Here is a 22315-nt window from a genome sequence, read left to right as displayed (position 1 = left end):
TATAGCATTCGGCGACTCAAAATATTGCTTTTGTTTTTTGGATCGTAATACGCGAAATCAAACAAACCATCATTAAATTGGGTTCAACATCTTCTTTGGAGAAAATGCCAGCTGAATTTTCCTGTTTAAAAACCCCTTTGTAGAGCTACAATATTACATTTAGATGCATGGCATGGTTTAGCTCTCCATTGTGTTTTCATGTTTGTAGCGCGTCTTGTTCATTATCCTATTGCACTAATAATCCCGAGGCTATAGAGCCGCCTAAATAAATATATATGCACACTGGTGCTGCATCGTGCAGTGTTCCATAGGAATCTAATCCGAGGGGCCTCATACTTAATCCCCTATGGGACCGAAGGTCGACCCCACGGTAGACATTGATGAGGGTCACTGGGTTGCCAACAAAGATCCCAGAAAGGAGGAAAGTAAATATGTGGCTGGCGGTGGAAAGCCAGGTTACAGGGGCCAATCGAGAGGCGGCTCTATTACTGCAGCAGTCTGGGGAAATAACCATCTTGGCGGTGGGGGGGGGGCTTCCGTGAATTCACGAGCCGGACACACATCATTTAATAAACAAGCCGCCGCACAGCTGGCTTGCTCTGCGGGGGATGGTTAACCCTAATAAGATTACCCTACGCATTCGAAGCACTGGGATGAACTCTTCAAATGAGGCAAAAAGCCAGTGGTTTTAAATGGTGATGTGTCGCAATTTTCATCAGCATGGCCCATTTAAGCCATTTGTAAAGAGTGTGAACCTACCTGCATGAAGGGACTTCCGTAAAGTTCCCTGTAAAATCCAAGCATCACTTGCTTAGGTCTCAAAATGTGAGTTTAACACGTAGGCTTGTGATTATAACAATGTAATCCAGATGTTGTCCGTTTTACTGTATGTAAACAAATCGGCATAATTCATATAAAGTCAGGTAATGCAATTCCCAAATATATTTGCTGAAACTAATTGTCACATTTGCAAAGATTTTCTACATATTTTTGTTCAATCAAAATTGATGTGGAAAGTGGTTTCAATAAATACTTGACTAAGGTCGTGCGTGCTCTTGTCCAAATCTACCGAGGCCTCGTGAAAATAACGTTTTCAATTGCTCCTTTTGAAAATAGATCTTTAAAGTGTACCAACGCTAACAATAGGGTTTTTTCCCCTTTTTTTCTGGCAACAAAACTGAAACCTTTTTACAAGGATTCATGTCTGCATTAACCGCAACACCTGCAGTCAAAATGCAAACAAAAAACATACTATGATAATATATGCATTGTCCTTGAAACTGATTGGTCCACACCAAAAAAAGGGGGAAAACCCTATTATTACATTTTGTTACTGGCAAAGGAGGTCTAAAGATGTACCAACGCTTTTAAAGACTACTGACAAAATCTGCAAAACACTTTTCAGAACATTACCTTCTTGTCCTAACTCTTTGCAACATCGCTAGTGGCCAAACTTGAAATATGAATGAAATAAAGCATGCATCGTGGTAAAAATGTAATGTATAACAATATGTGAGGCTCCGTATATAATTAATTTGGCCAATCCGATTTCTTCTGAATAGATTCACTGTGGCACAGCCCCTCATTGCTATACCCACACAAAAATAAACATGAGAAATTAATAAAATGTTATTAATTTGAAAGTATATATATTTAAAGTCTTGACTTAAAGCTCTCGTGACTGCAGGAATTAAAATTCTTTGGTTCTTTCGGTATAGCCACGTAGATGGAAAAAAAACCCAACAAAAATCAAAATCACGATGCTTCCATCACAACACAAGCAATCGTCTTCTATCTACGTGGCTTTAACCGAAAGACCCAAAGAATATATTGTAAGTGTTATGTCTTATATCCACAGATGAGGTGATTTTCCAAAATACTTACGGGGTTGCTATAAACGCTGGAGTGCAATGCAGCTGAAAGTGGGGCTAAGTGCCTGAAATTGCCAGCAACCCATGGAAATTAATGGTCGTTTTATGGTAAGTGGCCATGCATAGCCGCAGGTTTGCTTTGGCCAGAGAGCTGGCCACAGTGGAAGGGCTTCTCGTCCACCACTCCCACTGCCGCTTCACACGCATTCAAATAAACCAGACGCCAATTGTCACTTGCCAACTAAAATCTTTAAAGCATTAGCTATGTCCCTCTACCAAGCTGTAATGCAGGGGGGGCAGTGTAATGCACGTAAAGATTGATCCAACGTGCGTGGAGATGCATGCAGAACTTTTTTCGCACCGTACGTAGCCAACCGTGCTCTTGGGAGGTGTGGGGAAGAACAACAAACTAGACGCAAAAAGCAATTCTAAAGAAATTACTTTTCAATGTAGATTATTTAAAAAATGCGTAGTTCCAGTTACCTCCTAATATCGGAAGGAAGGGCATTCAAGACGGGCCGCAGAAAACGCATCTGAAAGCGCGCGATGTGGTAATATCTTCTGTTTGATGGCGAGCCAAAAGCCGCTGTGAGGATGACCGGGGTTCGCGTGATGGTTTATGCTCCTTGACGACATAAGCAAGGTGTTGTGGTTCATTTGTGGCAAGCACTTTGTTGTGTTACGAAATGGAGCGCGCACCTTCTCGCCGGGAGTGACGGAGATCTTCCACACGCAGTGCGAGTACGAGGGGTAGCCGTTGGGGAAGCCGGGTGACGAGAAGTTCCCGACCGATTCCTGCAGCGTTTCTCCACAGGCTGCAACAACAACAACAAGAATAAGAACAATAAGCACCGCCACAGGTTAATTAAGAAGCCATTCTTTTGCGCACCATCTCAGAAAGCATCGACTGCGATTCACAGATGCTGCCGATGGAGCTCTGTGAAGTGTCTGGAGCAAGTATTGCATCTTTTCTGAGGTGAACTGGGCATTTGATTTTAGGAAAGTGGAGACCGTTTTTTGTTTAATATATTTTTGTAATGTTGACTTTATTGAGCAATATAGTTTTCATACAAATTAGTAGAAAGCAGGAACAGTCGTACCAGATTTAATACCCTCTTTCGAGTCTTTTGTAAAAAAGATAACATGCAAGATTTCCCTCTCACAGCTAAAAATCTTCTAATGGAGGGATTTAATCTGCATATGTATTCAAAGCAAATCACTAGAAATGTTACAGGACCACTCTCTCAACATAACTGGTCAACCTTGTGCTCCATATTGATCATACGGTACAACTCAGCCATACGTGTTTTCATAGTTTTTTTTACCAAGTTTCCCCAGGCACGGCAGTCCATGAATCAACCATGCTAACATTTTGTTATGATAGAAGAAGTTGCAGGTTAATGAAAGATGAGTAAGCACATCCAAAATAAAATGGGAATATTGCTGAAAGGTAAATGAAGATAACCTTTTAGCTGTGATGAGATCATTTGCTTGCAATGGCGCGCAATATACACAGGGCTAACTCCTAACAGATATTTAACCAATGTAAATTTACAACAGCGGGATGTTTAAAATACATAATGAATACCTGATTATCAGCAAGATGTTCAAATCTGCGGGTAAGTGACTGTCTTGACTCCAGTGTGACTGTATTTTACATATTATATGAAAATATAAGTAATTAATATCGAAAAAGTCATTTGCACGTTTAAGTTTGGTGAAACACATATGGAACTATGACTCCATGCCAGATTTTTAGTTTAAAAATATGTGAACAGTAATTTAATTAAAACAGTTTAAATGTTATTTTCATTGCCAAATAACTTCTTGGTTGACATATTTTATCAATATATTCGTAGCCAAAAGCAGACTTCGTTTTATGATCCACTTTAGCTTAAAACATAAAATTGTTATCATAAATAACACATTTATTCCATAGAGAATACACATTCATAGAACCTCATTATTTTTATGCTAACAAGGGAGTATTTAAAAGCATGTGTAAGCAGATAACAGAGGGTAAAAATATCCCACTCTGAATGTTGGGGTAAAGTATTGTTATAGTAAGCAATGATTCCGCCGTCTTTTTTTTAAATTTGCTAGTATGTTTATGTTCTTATTAAGAATAAAATATAGAGCTGACTTGCACCTGCACCTTACTTGTTTCTAGTGCCTCTTGCTCCGAATATTATGTTTGTAATTTGTTTTTTAATTAACATGTTTCGTGCAATATTCCTGAAGCACCCTGTACTCGTTCTCAACATTGATGTTTTTTGTTTTATAACTGCTGCTGCTGTGCTCACGGCACCATGGGTCTCCCGTGTAAAAAAAAATAGCCACGGAACTGGCTAAATGGGACCCATCCTCGTAACAAAATCAAATAAAACCAACACTCAAAACTATTCAGGATGCTTTGGATGTAGCACGCACCACCAGCACCAATACCAGCCAATCACCACTAAGTGACGGTGACATCACCATGGTGCCTGTGCCAGGCCAGGTGCACTTTGAGGCCGCGTGAAGTGTCGAAGGCGCGTTGACAGGGGGTCTCGGGACAGCAAGCACGACACACACACACACGTGTCCATCTTTGTCACCACCACTGTGGTGCACACAGCATACCAAGTCAAGTTTATTTGTTTAACCAGGTGAGAAGTCGTCACTTTTTAGTTGTTTGTGCTTTGTGTGTTGGTGCCATTTATTAATTCGTTAATTCATTTTTTTTGCTTGCTCATAGGGTTTTCATTTGCTTGGTAGTGGATGTATATTGGATTTGATCTGTGTATATATAATTAATGCACAGTGTTGTGGGACGCTATTAGCATGTAAAATGAAACATATTATTGAGAGCCCAGAAGAGTCTAATTTTGCAAGAGTGACCAGAACCCACATTGGAGAGGCTCATACGAACTAAATCATGGGACCTCCTTTGCCAGTACCAAAATATGAGAATAGGTTTTCCCCTTTTTTTACGGCAACAAAACAGGTGTTAAGATGTTAAAACACCAAACTGAAACCTTTTACAATGAATCATGTCTGCATTAACCACAATACATGTGGTCAAAAAGTATCGTGGTTAATGCAGACATTATTCCTTGTAAAAGGTTTCCGTTTGGTGTTTTAACATCTTAACACGTATACTCTTTGGTTCTTTCGGTAAAGTCACGTAGGTAGAAAAATATAATTTTTATTTTATTTATTTTTCTACTTACGTGACTTTACCGAAAGAACCAAAGAGTATGGATTCCTGCAGTTACGAAAGCTTCAAATCAAGATCTTAACACCTGTTTTGTTGCCAGAAAAAAAGGGGAAAACCTATTCTCAGGCTCATACGAAGTTCAGAATCAATTGGCCACCGATGCCAAGGAATGAAACTCAGATTGTTGGAATTTTTGAGCAACGCGCTAAACCACCACCGCACCCCTGCTGACTTAGATGCACATGTATGGCACTGTGACAAGTGCTTACAATTGGATGTTTGCGAATACAATGCCTAGTTGAGAATCAATTTAGCCCATCATCACTTCAGGTTTGAAATACAATGTCCCCATGCTCGTTTGACTAGGCTGATATTTTGACTTTTGGCAAACACATCGAGGACATCCATATAAACGATACATCATGATTGCAGCCCTTTGTGAATCAACTCGTGGAGGGTGGTCTCTCTACGCTGTGTCAGTCGTGGGTGTCATTTGAGCATACATCACGGTGCTGGTCAGTGCTGGTTTGTTAAGTTATACACGCATTACAAAATTCAAAATGACACAGTTTCTTAGACCGCATCTCAGCCTGGGGCATGGTGACATGGCTGTGTGTTTCGTTTGCTCTTGAGGGCCAAACGAAATGGATTCTAGCAGCACACTGCTGCCAGTGACATTCAGCCAAGAGGGACCCTTTTGAAAGCTCCCGGTCAAGAGGTGCAAGATTCATCTTGCCCATCCACAGCTTACCTCCACCTCTCAACCCCTATCCCATTCCCCATCCAAGAGCTTCCCCCTCCCTTTTGTCTGCTGACACTTGACTCCCTGACCAAGCTGCAATTATGAAGCCAGTGGCCCCAGGAGTGTGGGTTTATAGGCTGCCATTGTTCAGACTTTTGCTTTCATTGGCGCTGTGCTGACAAAGCCACTCACCCCGCTTCCAGCACAAAATATCCCGCACTTCAAAGCCCATTTAGCGAACACAGCCAACAATGCGCACTCTGCCAAATTGCCTTCACCTTCTAGAAAGAATGTCATCTCCATGTTAAAAAAAACCTCCCACTCACTGTACCATAATGCCCACATGCCACAGAGGTACACAATAAAAATGTACCATAACCTGGTGAACCATGGCCATAACCTGACTAACTGACCTCAGCCCCAAGTCTGCAAATCATTGGATTCAAATAGAAGATATATGTAGACCGATTACCAATACACATGATACTAAGTCACTGGGCAGGCCAGTGGTCAGTTGTTGCATGGATTTTTCTCCGGGTCCTCAAGCTTTTTCCACCCACATTTAGAAGCATGCGTTTAGAGTATGTGGCTGCTATAAATTTCCACGTGACAAGCCACTTCGTTGAGTTATCATTTGCGGCCAGGTGGCTTCTGAAAAAGAGATATATAGCTCAGTGGGCCTTACCTGGTAAAATAAAAAATACTATAGTGTTTTTTTTATAGTTTGTTCACCAATGAACCAGTTAGTACAAATTCTACTGAACAGTTCCCACAGCAAATGACTAGGGACGTCATGAAAGCAAGTCTGCTGTAAAGAAGGTATTTATTACCCAGTGACATATTTCACATAATTCAGCCAGCGCAAGTTACTAGTGTTGTGGCTCAAATCCCAAAATTCAGAATGACGACATTTAACTTGGAAACAAAATCCCTTCCCCTGGAAGGGCTGGACAACCCTCTGAATGAGATGCAAAATATCAGAGGCCCCATCCAGCATAAATAAGACTGAAATAAAAAAACAAAATTAGCAATTTCAGCACTTCAAGTTTCAAGTTGTGCTGCACAGGAAGCAATGGAGAACATTTCCCACGCAACATTGATTATAAATCAGTGTTTCGACAAATATTGGCCTCGCGGATCGAAGGCTGAAAAATCACCATTTCAAGAGTTGTTTTTCTAGTCTTTGGGTCTTTTGGTAAAGTCACGTAGATAGAAGAAAAGTAATAAAATAATAAAAAATCACGACGTTTCGATCGCAACACAAGCAATCGTATTCAGGTGAAAAATATAGCTATATTTCTTCCTGCCTCAGCAGTCGGCCTGCTGTATTTTTTCACCTGAAGACGATTGCTTGTGTTGCGATCGAAACGTCGTGATTTTTTTGTTGTTTTTCTATCTATGTGACTTTACCGAAAGACCCAAAGAGTATGAATTCCTGCAGTCACGAAAGGTTTAAGTCAGTTGTTTTTCTGTGCAATCGTCTTGAGTTTCTTTGGCAGAATCATCAGCAAGGCCGGCAGCTCGCACTAAAAAGCCATCACGTCGTGCCCAGCTACATAGTCGTTCGTGTTACTGAAGGGGTGAACAAACCCCAGGTTCAAGAAATCCAAGGGCTCTTTACAGAGAACATACGCGAGCGCCCCTTGACTAGACTTATCTACGTAACCGCTTTGTCTACATAAACCCACAATCTCTCCCTGGACTCTCATCTGGATAAAACACCAGAAATGCATTGCGTTGGTGATTTGCACTCTGCAGGTAATGAAGACATTGGAAATTGTTTGCCAAATATCAAACTGAACGGGACGTTCTGAATCGGACGCTGAATCTACTGGGCTAGGCCCTTGCCTTAAACCAAATCGACCCTAAATGCATCCAATCTCATGAGATATTGAAAGCAAAGCAAGAGTTGCGCCAGGTAAGTACTTGGATGGGTGGCCACCAGGGCTTTCCAGGGGCCACAAGGTGGGCAGAGTACATCAGTGTTGAATGTCACCCCATGATATGCGTGAATTTGTCTGCATACTCTAGTCTCCTCCCACACACCAAACACTCGCCAATGGTATTGGCAAACGTATCAATGCAGGAATGCCCGAAAAGGAAAGGCTTAAGACTCAGTTATGCCTTCATGGATAATAAAAGGACATTATTGTTCTGTGCGCGGTGGCATTGTGGCACGCCGGTGAGCACAGCGCTCAAACCACCCAGCCACTCTGGATTTGATTGGCAGCCACAACTAGCATCAGTGGTGAGGGATATCTGAACTGATATGGAGTCTCCACTCTGCCAGCCCACTCTGACTAGTGTGGTAAAGTATGACCAATCAACCACCATGACTAACACAATTTGGAATACCTTTATATATCAGTGGATTGACAAAGTTTGTTTTAATAGTATGATTGTTAGACGTGAAGAACAAGCTAAATTACTACCAACAGCTCGATGTATTTTCTGCAAATCGGGAACACCATTCTCTTTCTGTGCATGAGAAGTTTTCATCTTGAGTGATCGTCTGGGGATGAAACACAGGATCCTAGCAATGCTGGCTGGGTGCAAAAACACAGAGCATTAACCCTCTGAGCCATTCAGCCATGCTGGACCCATCACGCATGAAGTCTGACGTCTCTAGGCACTTGCCCCACCAATTTCCATGGCCCAATGCGAGGTTAGTTTCACGGGGGGCAGGGGGGGGGGTCCTGCTTCAGTGCATGTTAACTGTCCAGCATTTGTTATATTTCCTTCTTAAATATATTTAAGTGCTGGACAATCCCTGGCTCGAGTCCACAAGTGCTCTACTCCACTGTTGTTGTTTGCATTATAAAATAACACAAGCTGGAAGTGGTACAACCATCGCAAAAGCCTGGGATTCCATACAATTAGCTCCCTTGACCAGCACAAACAACGTGGGTGCCTAAAGCAACAAACCACCCTCAATTGTTAACTTTGGCCCGATCTATTAAAGAGAAAACCCAACTAAAACAATTATAACGTTTAAAAGGCAATTCATTGTACGGGGCAATGACATACATCTCAAGCACAGATGTTACTGGGTATTGAAACAGAGCAAGGTCGAGTTAAACTTATTAAAGCCCATAATCTGGTTTTGAATGTGTTTTGCAAAGTCAATCATTAATTTGTCAAATTAATGGGAGAGTGCATTGATATGATGCTGCTTCTGCAAGGAGTAAATGGATACAAATATAACATTGAGGATTACATCTTGAAGCAAAAAAACCTGACTGAAATATTGCAATTTTGCAAAAAATATCTTCATCAATTATCATTCTCCACTGCTTAGCAAATGAGAGCATCATTGTCAATTAATGTTTACGAGAAATTCTACCACCGGCTCTCAGCCACCAACAAAGAAAGTGCCACCTCATAGTTAAAGCAGAGACACTAACGTTTGACTTGGAATAGAAAAGCATATCTTGCAACGCAGCATCATCATAAGAAATATAAAGTTAAAACATGTTTCTTAAAAATATGTTTAAAAATGCATTTTTGAATTAACTGAAAGTATTTTCGTGGTTAGCAAATCTAGCACTGGCAAATTGGAATTTTCACGGCACATTCAGGAAGCCCTTTCGATCTTTAAAAGCTTACATAAATCAACGTAAGCAATGCAAATTCCCCTATGTACAAAAGCAAAGGTCTTAACTGCAAAGCTCGTTCACATTTTACTCCAGTTGCATTTTCCTAACCCACATTTAAAATTTCATAAGCCACACTCATTCACCGTGACACAGTAAAGGCCACGGCTCTAATTTACAGAAACATAAAAGCTAAGCTTTCTAGGAATCTATACACGAACCACAAACTAAGCTCCCTTCAAACCCCGCTGAGCCACCGCACCGCACACACAGTAATTACCGCGCTTCTCAACATCTCGTTCCCACCACGTCAAAAAAGTACAGCCGAGTCTAAGTATTCGTGACCACGCTAAACCCATATCTGAAGTGATCACCATTCGTATAATCCACCATAAACCCCCAAGTCATGCCATTTCAAAACATAACGCAACGTTTACTTTCATTGTTTGCTGAATTTAGATCAATTGTATTGTGTGGGTTTTTTTTAAACACAATGTGCTTTGTTAAATGTTTGGAGATACATACGTGGGGGATACAATTCAAAGCTCCAGACAGATAGACTGAGGAATACCGAAGAAAGCCTAAATGATTGTGGAGATTTTTTCATGAGGTTCTTATATTGGGATGCTGGCAATTTTACCATGAATGCATCATTTGGATTCCATCAAAACACTGCATACAAATACCTGCATAATTCACATAAAATATAAAGTAATGGTTTATTGACCAAAGACAAAGATCCCCCCAATAGCCTTAACAGACTGTAGGAGCAAGTGCTGTTAGCGAGCACCTACAGTGAGGGAAAAATTATTTGATCCTCTGCTGATTTTGTACGTTTGCCCACTGACAAAGAAATGATCAGTCTATAATTTTAATGGTAGGTTTTTTGAACAGTGAGAGACAGAATAACAACAACAAAAATCCAGAAAAACGCATGTCAAAAATGTTATAAATTGATTTGCATTTTAATGAGGGAAATAAATATTTGACCCCCTCTCAATCAGAAATATTTCTGGCTCCCAGGTGTCTTTTATACAGGTAACGAGCTGAGATTAGGAGCACACTCTTAAAGGGAGTGCTCCTAATCTAAGCTTGTTACCTGTATAAAAGGCACCTGTCCACAGAAGCAATCAATCAATCAGATTCCAAACTCTCCACTATGGCCAAGACCAAAGAGCACTCCAAGGATGTCAGGGACAAGATTATAGACCTACACAAGGCTGGAATGGGCTACAAGACCATTGCCAAGCAGCTTGGTGAGAAGGTGACAACAGTTGGTGCGATTATTCGCAAATGGAAGAAACACAAAAGAACTGTCAATCTCCCTCGGCCTGGGGCTCCATGCAAGATCTCACCTCGTGGAGTTGCAATGATCATGAGAACGGTGAGGAATCAGCCCAGAACTACACGGGAGGATCTTGTCAATGATCTCAAGGCAGCTGGGACCATAGTCACCAAGAAAACAATTGGTAACACACTACGTCGTGAAGGACTGAAATCCTGCAGCGCCCGCAAGGTCCCCTTGCTCAAGAAAGCACATATACATGCCCGTCTGAAGTTTGCCAATGAACATCTGAAAGATTCAGAGGACAACTGGATGAAAGTGTTGTGGTCAGATGAGACCAAAATGGAGCTCTTTGGCATCAACTCAACTCGCCGTGTTTGGAGGAGGAATGCTGCCTATGACCCCAAGAACACCATCCCCACCGTCAAACATGGAGGTGGAAACATTATGCTTTGGGGGTGTCTTTCTGCTAAGGGGACAGGACAACTTCACCGCATCAAAGGGACGATGGACGGGTCCATGTACCGTCAAATCTTGGGTGAGAACCTCCTTCCCTCAGCCAGGGCATTGAAAATGGGTCGTGGATGGGTATTCCAGCATGACAATGACCCAAAACACACGGCCAAGGCAACAAAGGAGTGGCTCAAGAAGAAGCACATTAAGGTCCTGGAGTGGCCTAGCCAGTCCCCAGACCTTAATCCCATAGAAAATCTGTGGAGGGAGCTGAAGGTTCGAGTTGCCAAACGTCAGCCTTGAAACCTTAATGACTTGGAGAAGATCTGCAAAGAGGAGTGGGACAAAATCCCTCCTGAGATGTGTGTAAACCTGGTGGCCAACTACAAGAAACGTCTGACCTCTGTGATTGCCAACAAGGGTTTTGCCACCAAGTACTAAGTCATGTTTTGCAGAGGGGTCAAATACTTATTTCCCTCATTAAAATGCAAATCAATTCATAACATTTTTGACATGCGTTTTTATGGATTTTGTTGTTGTTATTCTGTCTCTCACTGTTCAAATAAACCTACCATTAAAATTATAGACTGATAATTTCTTTGTCAGTGGGCAAACGTACAAGATCAGCGGGGAATCAAATACTTGTTTCCCTCACTGTATGACGACCGATGTCACACGAGGGGGTGGGTGGCCAGCACGCCGCCCGGCCGCCTTTGTCTGCCTAGTGGCAAATTTTACACACCGCACCAGGCACTCATTTGAGGCTAAGTCGACCTAGGGGAGGAAGAGGACCGGTTCAGATAATCATCACTGGTGTTGACCGTGAGCGGGAATCGAACCCGAATAACCGGGATCGTAGTGCAGCGTGCGACCCGCTTCCCTACCGCTCCCCAATGCATTGGACGCACGCCGAAGAAAGCAAAGTCTTTTGATTATCGGATTTCCAGGCCAAAGATAAGCAAGTGCTTGCAGGCTGGGCTCCAATGCACGCATGCTGTAAGCGAGACGTTCGTGGCGCTGACAGGGAGAGCCAACACGGGGGCAAGCAACACTCTCAATCCTGACAGAGCGCTGATCGACAAACATAAACAATCCGTGTCCCCCACCATCGCCAGCATGGACATTGTGCAGCACAGCTTGAAGGTCACAGGCCAAGATGCATGCGTTCTTTGTTTAACCACCCAAGAGTAAATTAGGCATATATAAGCACAATTACTTTCGGGGTCTCCGCGTACACTGCACATATATAGGAACGAGAGTTTGTTAACTTTAAACAAATTCCGCTGGTTATTTTGTTTTGAAAAGCCACGAAGCTGATGGACAAAAATAGAATTGTGTACACATCTGAAGACAGAACGGAGTTTTTTTGCGTATATTTGCTTGTACCCATGATGCTCAATGGCAATGCATAATGCGTTGAGAGGAAAATTAAGGCTTGCGCATAATTTTTATAAAGCCGACTCTTACAGCCACGTGTACAAAGCTACAGGGTTGTTGTTTTTTTGCTGCACACGCACTTCACAGCAGATGGTAACACTGATGATTTCCTGCATACACTGCAGGGCATTGGCGGGAATTATTGACAGCATGCAAAATTGACTCCGTGGCAAATGCACGGACCACTGGAACTACCCAGCAACCCCTGCAGAGTTACCAGCTGTAGCCACATAAGCGAGGTTAACCGGGTCTCACTTATGAATGACAGTTAATCCACAGTGTAAGCAAATGCCCAAGCACCATCCCTGTTTAAACATGCAATGGCATGGAATTAATCTCCATGAGTGGCTCTGAGCCAGTGATGGAAACTCCACACTCCCTTGGCAGGGGTCAGTCACTCCACAGTATGACCGTGGCAGATTTCCCACGGATGTCTTCATTCTCTCTCTCTCTGTCATGGAGGCCACAATGGAGCAAGTCAACGCATGTACATGTACAGCCCGTTTGGTCAATTCACTGGTGGATGACGGCCTCACAAATCCTCGTGGGGTGTCGGGAATACTTGGCCATACTTCACCCACGCTGGTCGGTTTGAATTGGTGAATGTGGTGGGAGTGCAGCAAGACTACGGATTTTGATGCACTTGCCCTCTTCTGCCCACAACGCCATCAACAGCTCTGTCTTTAGTGGGCACGAGCCACCCACTGAAGCACTGTCAAGGCGACAACCTGCTTATCTTCCAAGATCGGACACGTTGCGGGTGATTTGTTCTTAGTCTTCCTATGCTGCAACACTGTTACAATTTTGATTTAAAGCTTTCGTGACTGCAGGGATTCATATTCTTGGTTCTTTCGGTAAAGTCACGTAGAAGGGAAACAATAACATAATAAAAATATTAAACAATAAAATTCTCACGACGTTTCGACTGCAACACAAGCAATCATCATCAGGTGTGAAAACCACAACAAGAAAATGTGAAAAAAATGTTCCCTTCTACGTACTGTTACAATTGCAAGTTGTTCTTCCATCTGTCTGTTCATCCGGCTATCCCTCAGCTGATTGATGGGCTGAGATGACATCAATGCGGGTTTGATCATTGCCAGTGGCCACATGGTTTCAACCAAAACATCCAAGCTCTGAAAGCTGTATTGGATAATGCCACAAAAAACACAGTTGGCAGCGATGTACTAATCAAAACTGAGTGATATCCATCAAGATGACACAAGTGCTTCTGGATTTCTAAAAGTTTTTTTTTCAGGTGGAAAAAGGAATTCCCTGCAGACGCGATGGCGAGATCTTTGCGGCTTTGGAACGATGACATTCAGATAATCAGGACACTGTGGGTTTCGCAGCAGGCTGATGGGGTCAGGGGGGAGGGACAGGTATAAGTCTAGACACTAAGATATAACCAAGGAACAAGGTCGATCGTACGTGACCATGAATACAGAATTTAGTGAAAAGAAGGTGAGGAAAGATGAAAGTTAGCATAAGGAAAGCAAAGTGAAGATTGATTCACCATCTCTTGCGTAATGCCAAACATATTGTAATGCCAAACATATTATGGTTGCCATATTTAAGGGTTAAGGTGCATTTTAGAAACTACGTGTGAATTTGTAATTGTGCGAGTGTGTACGTGTACATTATAGGCTAAACTCTCTAGGAAAAATACCAGTACACCAACCGAATGAAGTTATATATATGCAATCTTCACCGATCTACTGTGATGAGTACAGGGATGAACATGTATCCACGTCACTGACCCGAGCAGCTTGATTAACGTGTTGTCTTGTTCGAGAGTGTATGCTGCACATTTCTGGGAAACCGCTGCGGCCGGCACAATGGCTCCGTGAAGCCCTTGCCTTGTCTAATTATACGCTCCGGTGGGAGATGAAACAACGCTGACACCTCGGCGTTACTCTCCCACCGTGCTGCGTGTGCGGCTGCCAGAAACACGTCGGCAAAAACAAAAAAAAACACCAGGACGGATCGAACACGGCCGCACGGCACGCGGTTCCAGAGCCGGTGAAATTACACCCTCTGAAGAGGTGGTCTGGTTGGCTCTGGAGGCTAAAAAGGAATTCAGAGCTCTGCGCTCGTATCGCTAAGAACCTCCCGGTTCAAATGTGGGTCTCAGCCACCTGCGGTTTAACTGGGTTCTCACACATATACTGTGTTGCTGTTCTCTGCCCAGTCACAAATGACTGCACCAAAGCAACTATGACGTGAACATTTATTTTTCACTTAACTCACAATTTCCAACGTTGAAACAATGCGTTTGATAAACTGAAGAGGAATAAACTTGATTTAGAGCTTTCGTGACTGCAGGAATTATTTTTTTGGTTAATTCTAGATTTTGAAGTTTTCGTGACTGCAAGGATCCATACTCTTTGGTTCTTTCGGTAAAGTCACGTAGATGAAACATAAAAATAATGAAAATAATAAAATGAAAATAACTAAATTAAATCACGATGTTTCGGGCGCAACACAAGCGTCCGTCATCAGGTAGGAAAGCATGGTCTGCGGACATCGTGATTTAATTTAGTTTTCATTTTATGATTTTCATTATTATTTTTATTTTTCAAATAAATAAAATGATAACTTTTATTTAAGTAAATAATCGGTTTTATTTCGTTTCTTTCTACGTGACTTTACCGAAAGAACCAAAAGTGAAGAAGAATAATGAGGTGTGTCAACATCCAACCAGAGTTCAAGTTGCAAAAGGGTTTTTAAACAAGAGACAAGCGCATTCGTATACTGCTGAAACTGGCGTCAAACCGAAACTCTCATAAAAAAATATAGCAGACCATACTCTACAAGGACTTAAAAATATCACAACAGTTTTCTACATTTCGCAAATTAAAACAAAAGTTTCTCACTTAGAGTCCTCACAGTCCGCAGCATCAAAGGGCCAAGGGCCCAGGGTCATTACCCACCTAGGTTGCCAAAGACAGACTGCAACATTGCGTCGGGTCAAACAGCGCAAGTGGTTATTTTTTTTAAAGAACATCTGCTTCCCATCGGCAAACTTTCTCAAAGGGGCCCCCTTTATTTGATCTACCCCCGCGCGTTCACGTGCGCAGGTGCGGCGCGGCGCTCGTTTTTGCTGCCGCTTGGCGCGGAGAGAACACGAGACCCACGGCACCGCAGAGGCAGTGCCACAGCACGGCCGAAATAGGCCGTCGCTTTTGTTGCGCGCAACTACGCTCGGCGCGCGAATAATCGATGCAGCGATGACGGCGCCCCTTTGCTTACCCTGGAGGTTGTCCTCACTCGGTGTTGGACACAGCCAGTCAGGGTTAGACATTGCACATTTGTCTTAACCCCGGTGGATTGATATTCATATTCTTAGCTCTTTCGGTAAAGTCACGTTGAAGGGAAACAATAAAATAATGAAATATAAATAAAACAATCAAAATTCTCACGACGTTTCGACCATGGATTGCTCACCGCAACGTGCGTGCAGTCGAGTGCTGCGGAACGATTTTATAATACCACCGTGAATAGGCTAATATGCCTATCCTCCTGCTTATCCTATAGATGTATTTAACGCTATATAAACCCAAATTGCAAGGTAATTCCAGTGGACGGTTGCCCCTAATCCAAACAGCTCAATCAAATCAAGAAAGACATCTGGGTTAGGAATTATGGCCCTACTTGACACTATTCATGCTACCAACGGAAAATGCAAATACTTTAATAATTAACTATTTCATATTGATTTACATTTTTAGAAATACATCATTTGACGGCAGACACAAGTGTCCTTGACAACAGCAGACCTCGTGCACTGTGCGTTGTGCTAACGCTGATCCATTTCACTCAATTTCTCGAAACATTTCGCATATCGTTAGTTCCTTATATTTTCTGTGTGTGAAATGAACTAAAATTGACCCAAAAAGATGGTTGTAAATATCTCTCGAGTTTAAGACCTCCACTGAGCTCATCAGTTGTTCAACATTCTAACACGTGTCCTTTTCCACCGAATCAGAGTTGTGAGAAATTCCTGAAAGTGATGCCACATGTAAAACACATGTGGCTGCTTTTTTTTGTTTTGATAACAATGCCGCTTTTGAACAAACAAGGTAAGGAAATGCAGTTAAGCTACAAAGTGAACTGCGGAAGACGGCAGCCCATTTACTTCACTTCTAATTTGTCAATGTACCTCACCCACAGAGGACCCCAGATTCTCAACAACAACAACAAAAAAACAACGTCAAAGCACGTGCAACGCTTTTGAGGATCCCATTGCCAGCCACGGTGAACGTGTGTAAAGTCGTTTTCACGATATCGTGGTGTAAGAGATCTGTTGACAGTATTTCGCAGCTCTACATATTGCCGCAAGCACGAATGTGCTTAGATCAGCACAATGCATGAAGAAGTTGTGGGCCAAGCACTACACTGGGCTGGATTTGGTTTCCAAGTACACAAATTAGCCCAAGGCTGCCAGGTTCGGTGGTTCATTACCACTCACATGCAGAGCCAGGAGTCAAACGTTGATATACAGGGTGTTTGAAAAAGATGGACCCAATTTCAAAGCTGTATATTTCACGATTGCAATATGTTACAGTTACACAAAAAGTAACAAACGGTTTCATGAGTTATCAAGTTTTACTGACCATTTTATAAATGCTCTATGTGCCCTCCACCTGCTGTACGGACAACATAGAGACGATAGTTGAATTCGTCCCAAACGCCTCTCAAAGTGTCTCCTTCCAATGAAGTCACCGCTGCCGTGATTCTGTTTTTGAGGCCTTCCAGATTAGTCGCTAATGGTGGCACAAAAACACCACGGTCTTTGACGTATCCCCACAAGAAAAAATCGCAGGGTGTGATGAAAAGCACGCTGCACCGCAATTACGGATTCAGTCTTGCTGAACTGCAGAACGCAAAACGCCCCTTGTGTTGCGGGGTCACCATCTTGCGAATGACTGAGGCTAGGGGCTGTTTGTGCGCTGGGAGAGGTATCTCGCGGTAATCATTTGAAACTCTATGCCCCGACCTCTCTATGCCCCGCCCTCTCTATGCCCCGCCCTTTCAAGTGGTAAGAGTTTTATTCATGGGCGGTTCGTGGTTGCACCCTGTATGTGATTACTTAACATTGCTCCAACCACCACACCACATACACGGCACCAGTAGCAAGTGGTATCTGAACTTAGTTTCAATATATGAGGTACATATACAATGCACACCCTCATGCAGAAAGACACAACTGGCAAAATCCCCCATTCAGCCTTATAGACGTACGTCATGGAAGAACACTTGTTAATGCTGGCATGGCACACGTGGCTGCGGTGTGACCAGGGCCAAGAGTGGCCACCCACCTTTGTCCCTCCACTGCTAATGTTCACACACAGAGTGTTTGTTTAAGGCTGTGTCATCCTGGAGCAGGATCATGTCCAGACGTAGCTCGCCGCCAGTGCTGTATCTTAAAAATTCCCTTTTCACACCATCAATAGGTAAACTCCCCCTCCCCCCCGCGCCAACCGGCGTGTTCACCCGCATGTACACCACCTCTACACCGCTCATCATGCTAAGTCGGCCAATCAAATGCTAATTTTTATGCTAATTCCTTTGTCAAGGCACCTTGTTTCCTCGCACACAGCTTAAAGGTCGCGGTCTGAGCGTGGCTGTGTTTCACTCCAGCGCTGTCCTCGAGACAGCCTGATCCCTTCACCTGATGAAGGCCGCTTGTGTTGTGGCCGAAACGTCGTGATTTTTGTTGTTTTATTTTTTTTACCTACGTGTCTTTACCGAATAGAACCAAAGAGTAAAGTGCTGTGTATGCTCGAGAATCGTACTAAAGTCGCCGGGGTCCTAGCAGTGTGTGAACCACTGTGCCACTGCTCCCCGAAGCACGCACACACACACATAATCACGCGTATGCCCACACGCACGCACGTACACACCGAGTGTAGCACCTTGTTGCTATAATCACTGGCAAAGCATTCATCAGTGAATGTGATTGTCTGGGTGTTTCACTGCCATGCGAAATCCATTGCTCAAACTTGTTTATACGGCAAAATTATAAAGCATTGTACAGAACTGTACGATTATATTTAATGATGAACACAATGTGCGGCATAATGGATGTAATTTTACAAATGATCTTCCACGTCTTTGTAGTTAGTGATGGTAGCTACCAAGCCAATCTTTCCTCATTATTTCATTTGTAAAATTTATTAAATTTCCACCATTTTTGTATGAAGTGGTTTAAATACATGTACCTATTTAAAATATGTTTTAATTGGCAGAGTTGCAAGTTAATTAGAAATTAGGATATTTTTTCATCACATTTACGGTCTCTTTTGTGTCTTGTGTTGTACCTCTGGGACTCGTTTGACACTTGGAAAGAGAAATGCAATAGAAAGTGGTAAGGATGATGATAATAAGCTTGCCATAAGGAAGAAGTGTTGTCTAAAACAGAATTTCCTTGCTAACAAAAAACGTGCTGTAGAAATGCATATGGAAATGAAAATGTAAAGAAATACTGCATTTGATGCTGGCAAGAGCTATCATGGGAATATTCACTTGTTGGATACGAAACAAAGGGTTTAGTTCGTGGGATGGCAATAAAAAACTTGGATGCAATAAAACAAATTCTACATTTTCTTGGAGATGAAATAATTAGGAGCTTTTCTGTCGACTCTCAGATGACATACCACACTTATTCTGTACGAGCGTTAATTTGTTTAAATTATTTTCCTTTGCCTTATACTCCCCCGCGTTTACCGTAAACACATTTCGTTTCCACCAATGCGATACCCGCTGGATTGAAGAGAACAGCGAGGCCGCGCACGCTGCTCACAAAGAGACGCGGTCTCTGGCAATTACCCCGACGTGGACATTGTGCAAAAGGGATCGCTTACGGGGGGGGGGGGGGGAGAGTTCTTCCGTCACGTCTCGTAAAAGCAGCGTCAGGAAGACTGCCAGCAGCAAATGTGTCCTGGTGCGTAGTTCTCTTGCCCACCGCCGAGCGGTGAGCATGGCAGAGGTGGACTCGAGTTACGCCCAGTGCTCAGCACGATGTGCGCTGTGATTTCTTTCGTAAACATTGGCCTTTGTTTTTTTTTATTTAAACCTTTCGCGACTGCAGGGATTTGAAAAAAGTGGCGTTTATTTCAAATTTCCTTGCTGTGGTTTTCACACCTGATGATGATTGCTTGTGTTGCAGTCGAAACGTCGTGAGAATTTTATTGTTATATGTTTTTATAATTGTATTGTTTCCCTTCTACGTGACTTTACCGAACGAACCAAGAATATTAGCCTTTATGTCTAACGCACGCACGCACACACGCACTCTCGCACTCGCAAGCAGCCATCTGGGAAAGAACTTGGAAAGTTAGACCGGGATTAATCAAATTTGGTGGAATGCTGTAATATACTGGTGCACGCATACGCTATGAATATGACTGTGTGAGAAACACACTGATTTAATTATAGGAATTATAAAAAATCACATGCTTATCGCTGAAAGCAGAATGAAGGCCATTATGTTCCAGGTGAATAAAAATGATAAAATAGAAATATTATATGTTGCTCTCCATGCAGTACATGTGCAATGTACAAAATGTAAATGCATATAATTATAATCGCCTGTTCGTTAGTCAAAAAAACATATTCGCCATGTCGCCATGTTCAAACACGGTGATTAATTCTGATGGTATCCTTCAGCAGAAGCCAAACTCTCCAAACTACAACCACGACTGCCTCTTCTCACTTAACGTTCAGGAGCCATGGCGACCTTCAACCATCATTTGACCGTGTCAGTTTTCCCTTGTGAATCCAGACCTCTTGCCATACCACCACAAGGCCCAGACACAATACAGTAGCTATCATTTAGCTCTCTTAAACGTTTTGAAGGTGCTCTTGTTCACTTGACAAAGTCGCAATTACCTTGAAAGCAAACGGAATGAATGAGCCATGCCGATATGTCTCTCCACCAGGACACATTGCTGACAGAATCAATGCAGAACCTCTAAGCAACGAGTGACCGTGGAACATTTCCAGTTCAACAAGGTGCACACCACCGCTTAATATATTTTTTAAAAAATACAATTCAACATAATGTAACAACACAAATAAAGTAGAACGACATCTCAAGACACGATACAAAAGATAATGTGAAGTGGGATATTGTAAAAAAAAAAAATCCCTTTTTGGAGAAAATTCGGGATGGAAGACTCCAGGCCAGAGGGTGCGGGGAGAGGCGACGTTATGGAGTAAAGGTGAGGGATGAAGACGCAATGTAGAGAGACACTCGGTCGGAGGCAGAGGAGAAGAGGAAAGTCTTGAGCCTGGACTTGAACAGGGGGAGGAAATGGAATGTCTGACGGCAGAGAGAGAGAGAGAAGTCCAGACGATGAGACATTTGTAAAGTTTATGCTTATTCATTAATTGCATCTTTAGCCAGTGAATGACTACTTGGTTAGCGTCACTAATTGCCAAATGTGTAGCCTCTCACAAACACTTACCATCGATTCCTTTCCTTTCTTACTCATAGCGAGTGATTGTGCACGGAATTAAATAAAACAAAGTCTGGCAGGTTGTGCGTATTTTTAATCTCTGCTTATTTTGAAACTAAGTGTGTTTGCTTATGGGTGTGAGCAAGTCTAATAATATGAATATTACATCCTACCGCACACATCCTTGTTGAACAGACGCACCTCCTGGGTGACTTAAGCCATTAACCGCTTCCTGATGACGCTGTAATCGTTTCACGTTTCCCAAATCTGGTCGGGTGGTGCAATGGTTCGGACACACAGCTCGAGAGCCCGTTTTGGAATCAACTCAGCGCCCTTCATCCCACTGGGCTCGATAGTTCAAGGGCCACTCCGTGGGGCGTAAATTACACTTTTCCTTTTAAGAGACTGGCCCCTAACCATTGGAATGTGGAATTTCCACCACTGGCTCAAAGCTATGAACAGAAAAATGTGCAGCGCCCCAAAACAAAATTTGAATGTAGTGACATTGGCTTTTTTCTTACCGTTCATCTCGTGAGTTACACAATTAAAGTGCTTTGTTTATTATCGCTGTATTACAGTCCTATTTTTAAGTCGCAGTTACCCATGTCTGTACTGTAATTATTTACAACGCTTGAGGAACCCATTGCAAGGAGAAGTGTACTGCTAAGTTACGTTTTCGTGGTAATAACAAACATGGCCAATTCGTGAGCCTCTTCTAATAATAACAACGTATACATATTCACTGGAAACCCACAGCTCAATAATAATTTCGAAGAATAATAATGAATCTGAATTAATCATATTATTGTTCAGCTGTGGGTTTCCAATAAATATACTTTGTTTTTCCACCAGCGTTGTAAATGATTACAGTAAAGCAGTGGATAATAATTGTATTATTATAAAAACACACAATATGTTGGGCCAATTTATTTTTGAGTATTTATACGCGTTGAGAAATTCGGTGCCAGGAGAAACCCCACAATACAGAAGGGGAAAAAAACTCAAACCCCTGTTTGAACAGGTCACACAAATCTACTTGCTGTCCCGCTTCCTAAACACATCCCTTGTTCATGCCCGTGGGTTTCTCACGCATGTCACGGTTCAAATGTTTCACGCGCCATCACCTGCGCTAGTTTACAGGCGTGCACGTCCACCACACCCCGGTCATTGCGTATTCACAACGCCAACGATGCCCCAGAATGTTTATGGTCGGTAAAATATGACAACGGCTTGAGGCCTCGGTGGACCACCACACTGACCACAAAAATTTATA

General features: G+C 42.6%; 1 protein-coding gene across 3 annotated transcripts in view; it reads right to left on the bottom strand.

Moving 5' to 3' along the window:
* The window catches only part of TLL2 (tolloid like 2), a 164319-nt gene that overhangs the window by 38623 nt on the left and 103381 nt on the right, over nucleotides 1-22315 (bottom strand). For all 3 annotated transcript variants that reach the window (XM_032949702.2, XM_032949704.2, XM_076065654.1), the window contains one exon: nucleotides 2571-2686. In XM_032949702.2, the coding sequence (XP_032805593.1) occupies nucleotides 2571-2686 (116 nt within the window). The remainder of the gene's footprint in view (nucleotides 1-2570; nucleotides 2687-22315) is intronic.

Source organism: Petromyzon marinus, chromosome 8 (assembly GCF_048934315.1).
Source record: "Petromyzon marinus isolate PM22_M1 ecotype Great Lakes invasive population chromosome 8, UKy_Petmar_22M1.pri1.0, whole genome shotgun sequence".
NCBI classification, from domain to species: domain Eukaryota; kingdom Metazoa; phylum Chordata; class Hyperoartia; order Petromyzontiformes; family Petromyzontidae; genus Petromyzon; species Petromyzon marinus.
The sequence above is the reverse complement of the archived record's forward strand: the minus strand, read 5'-3'. Positions and strand labels throughout refer to the sequence as shown.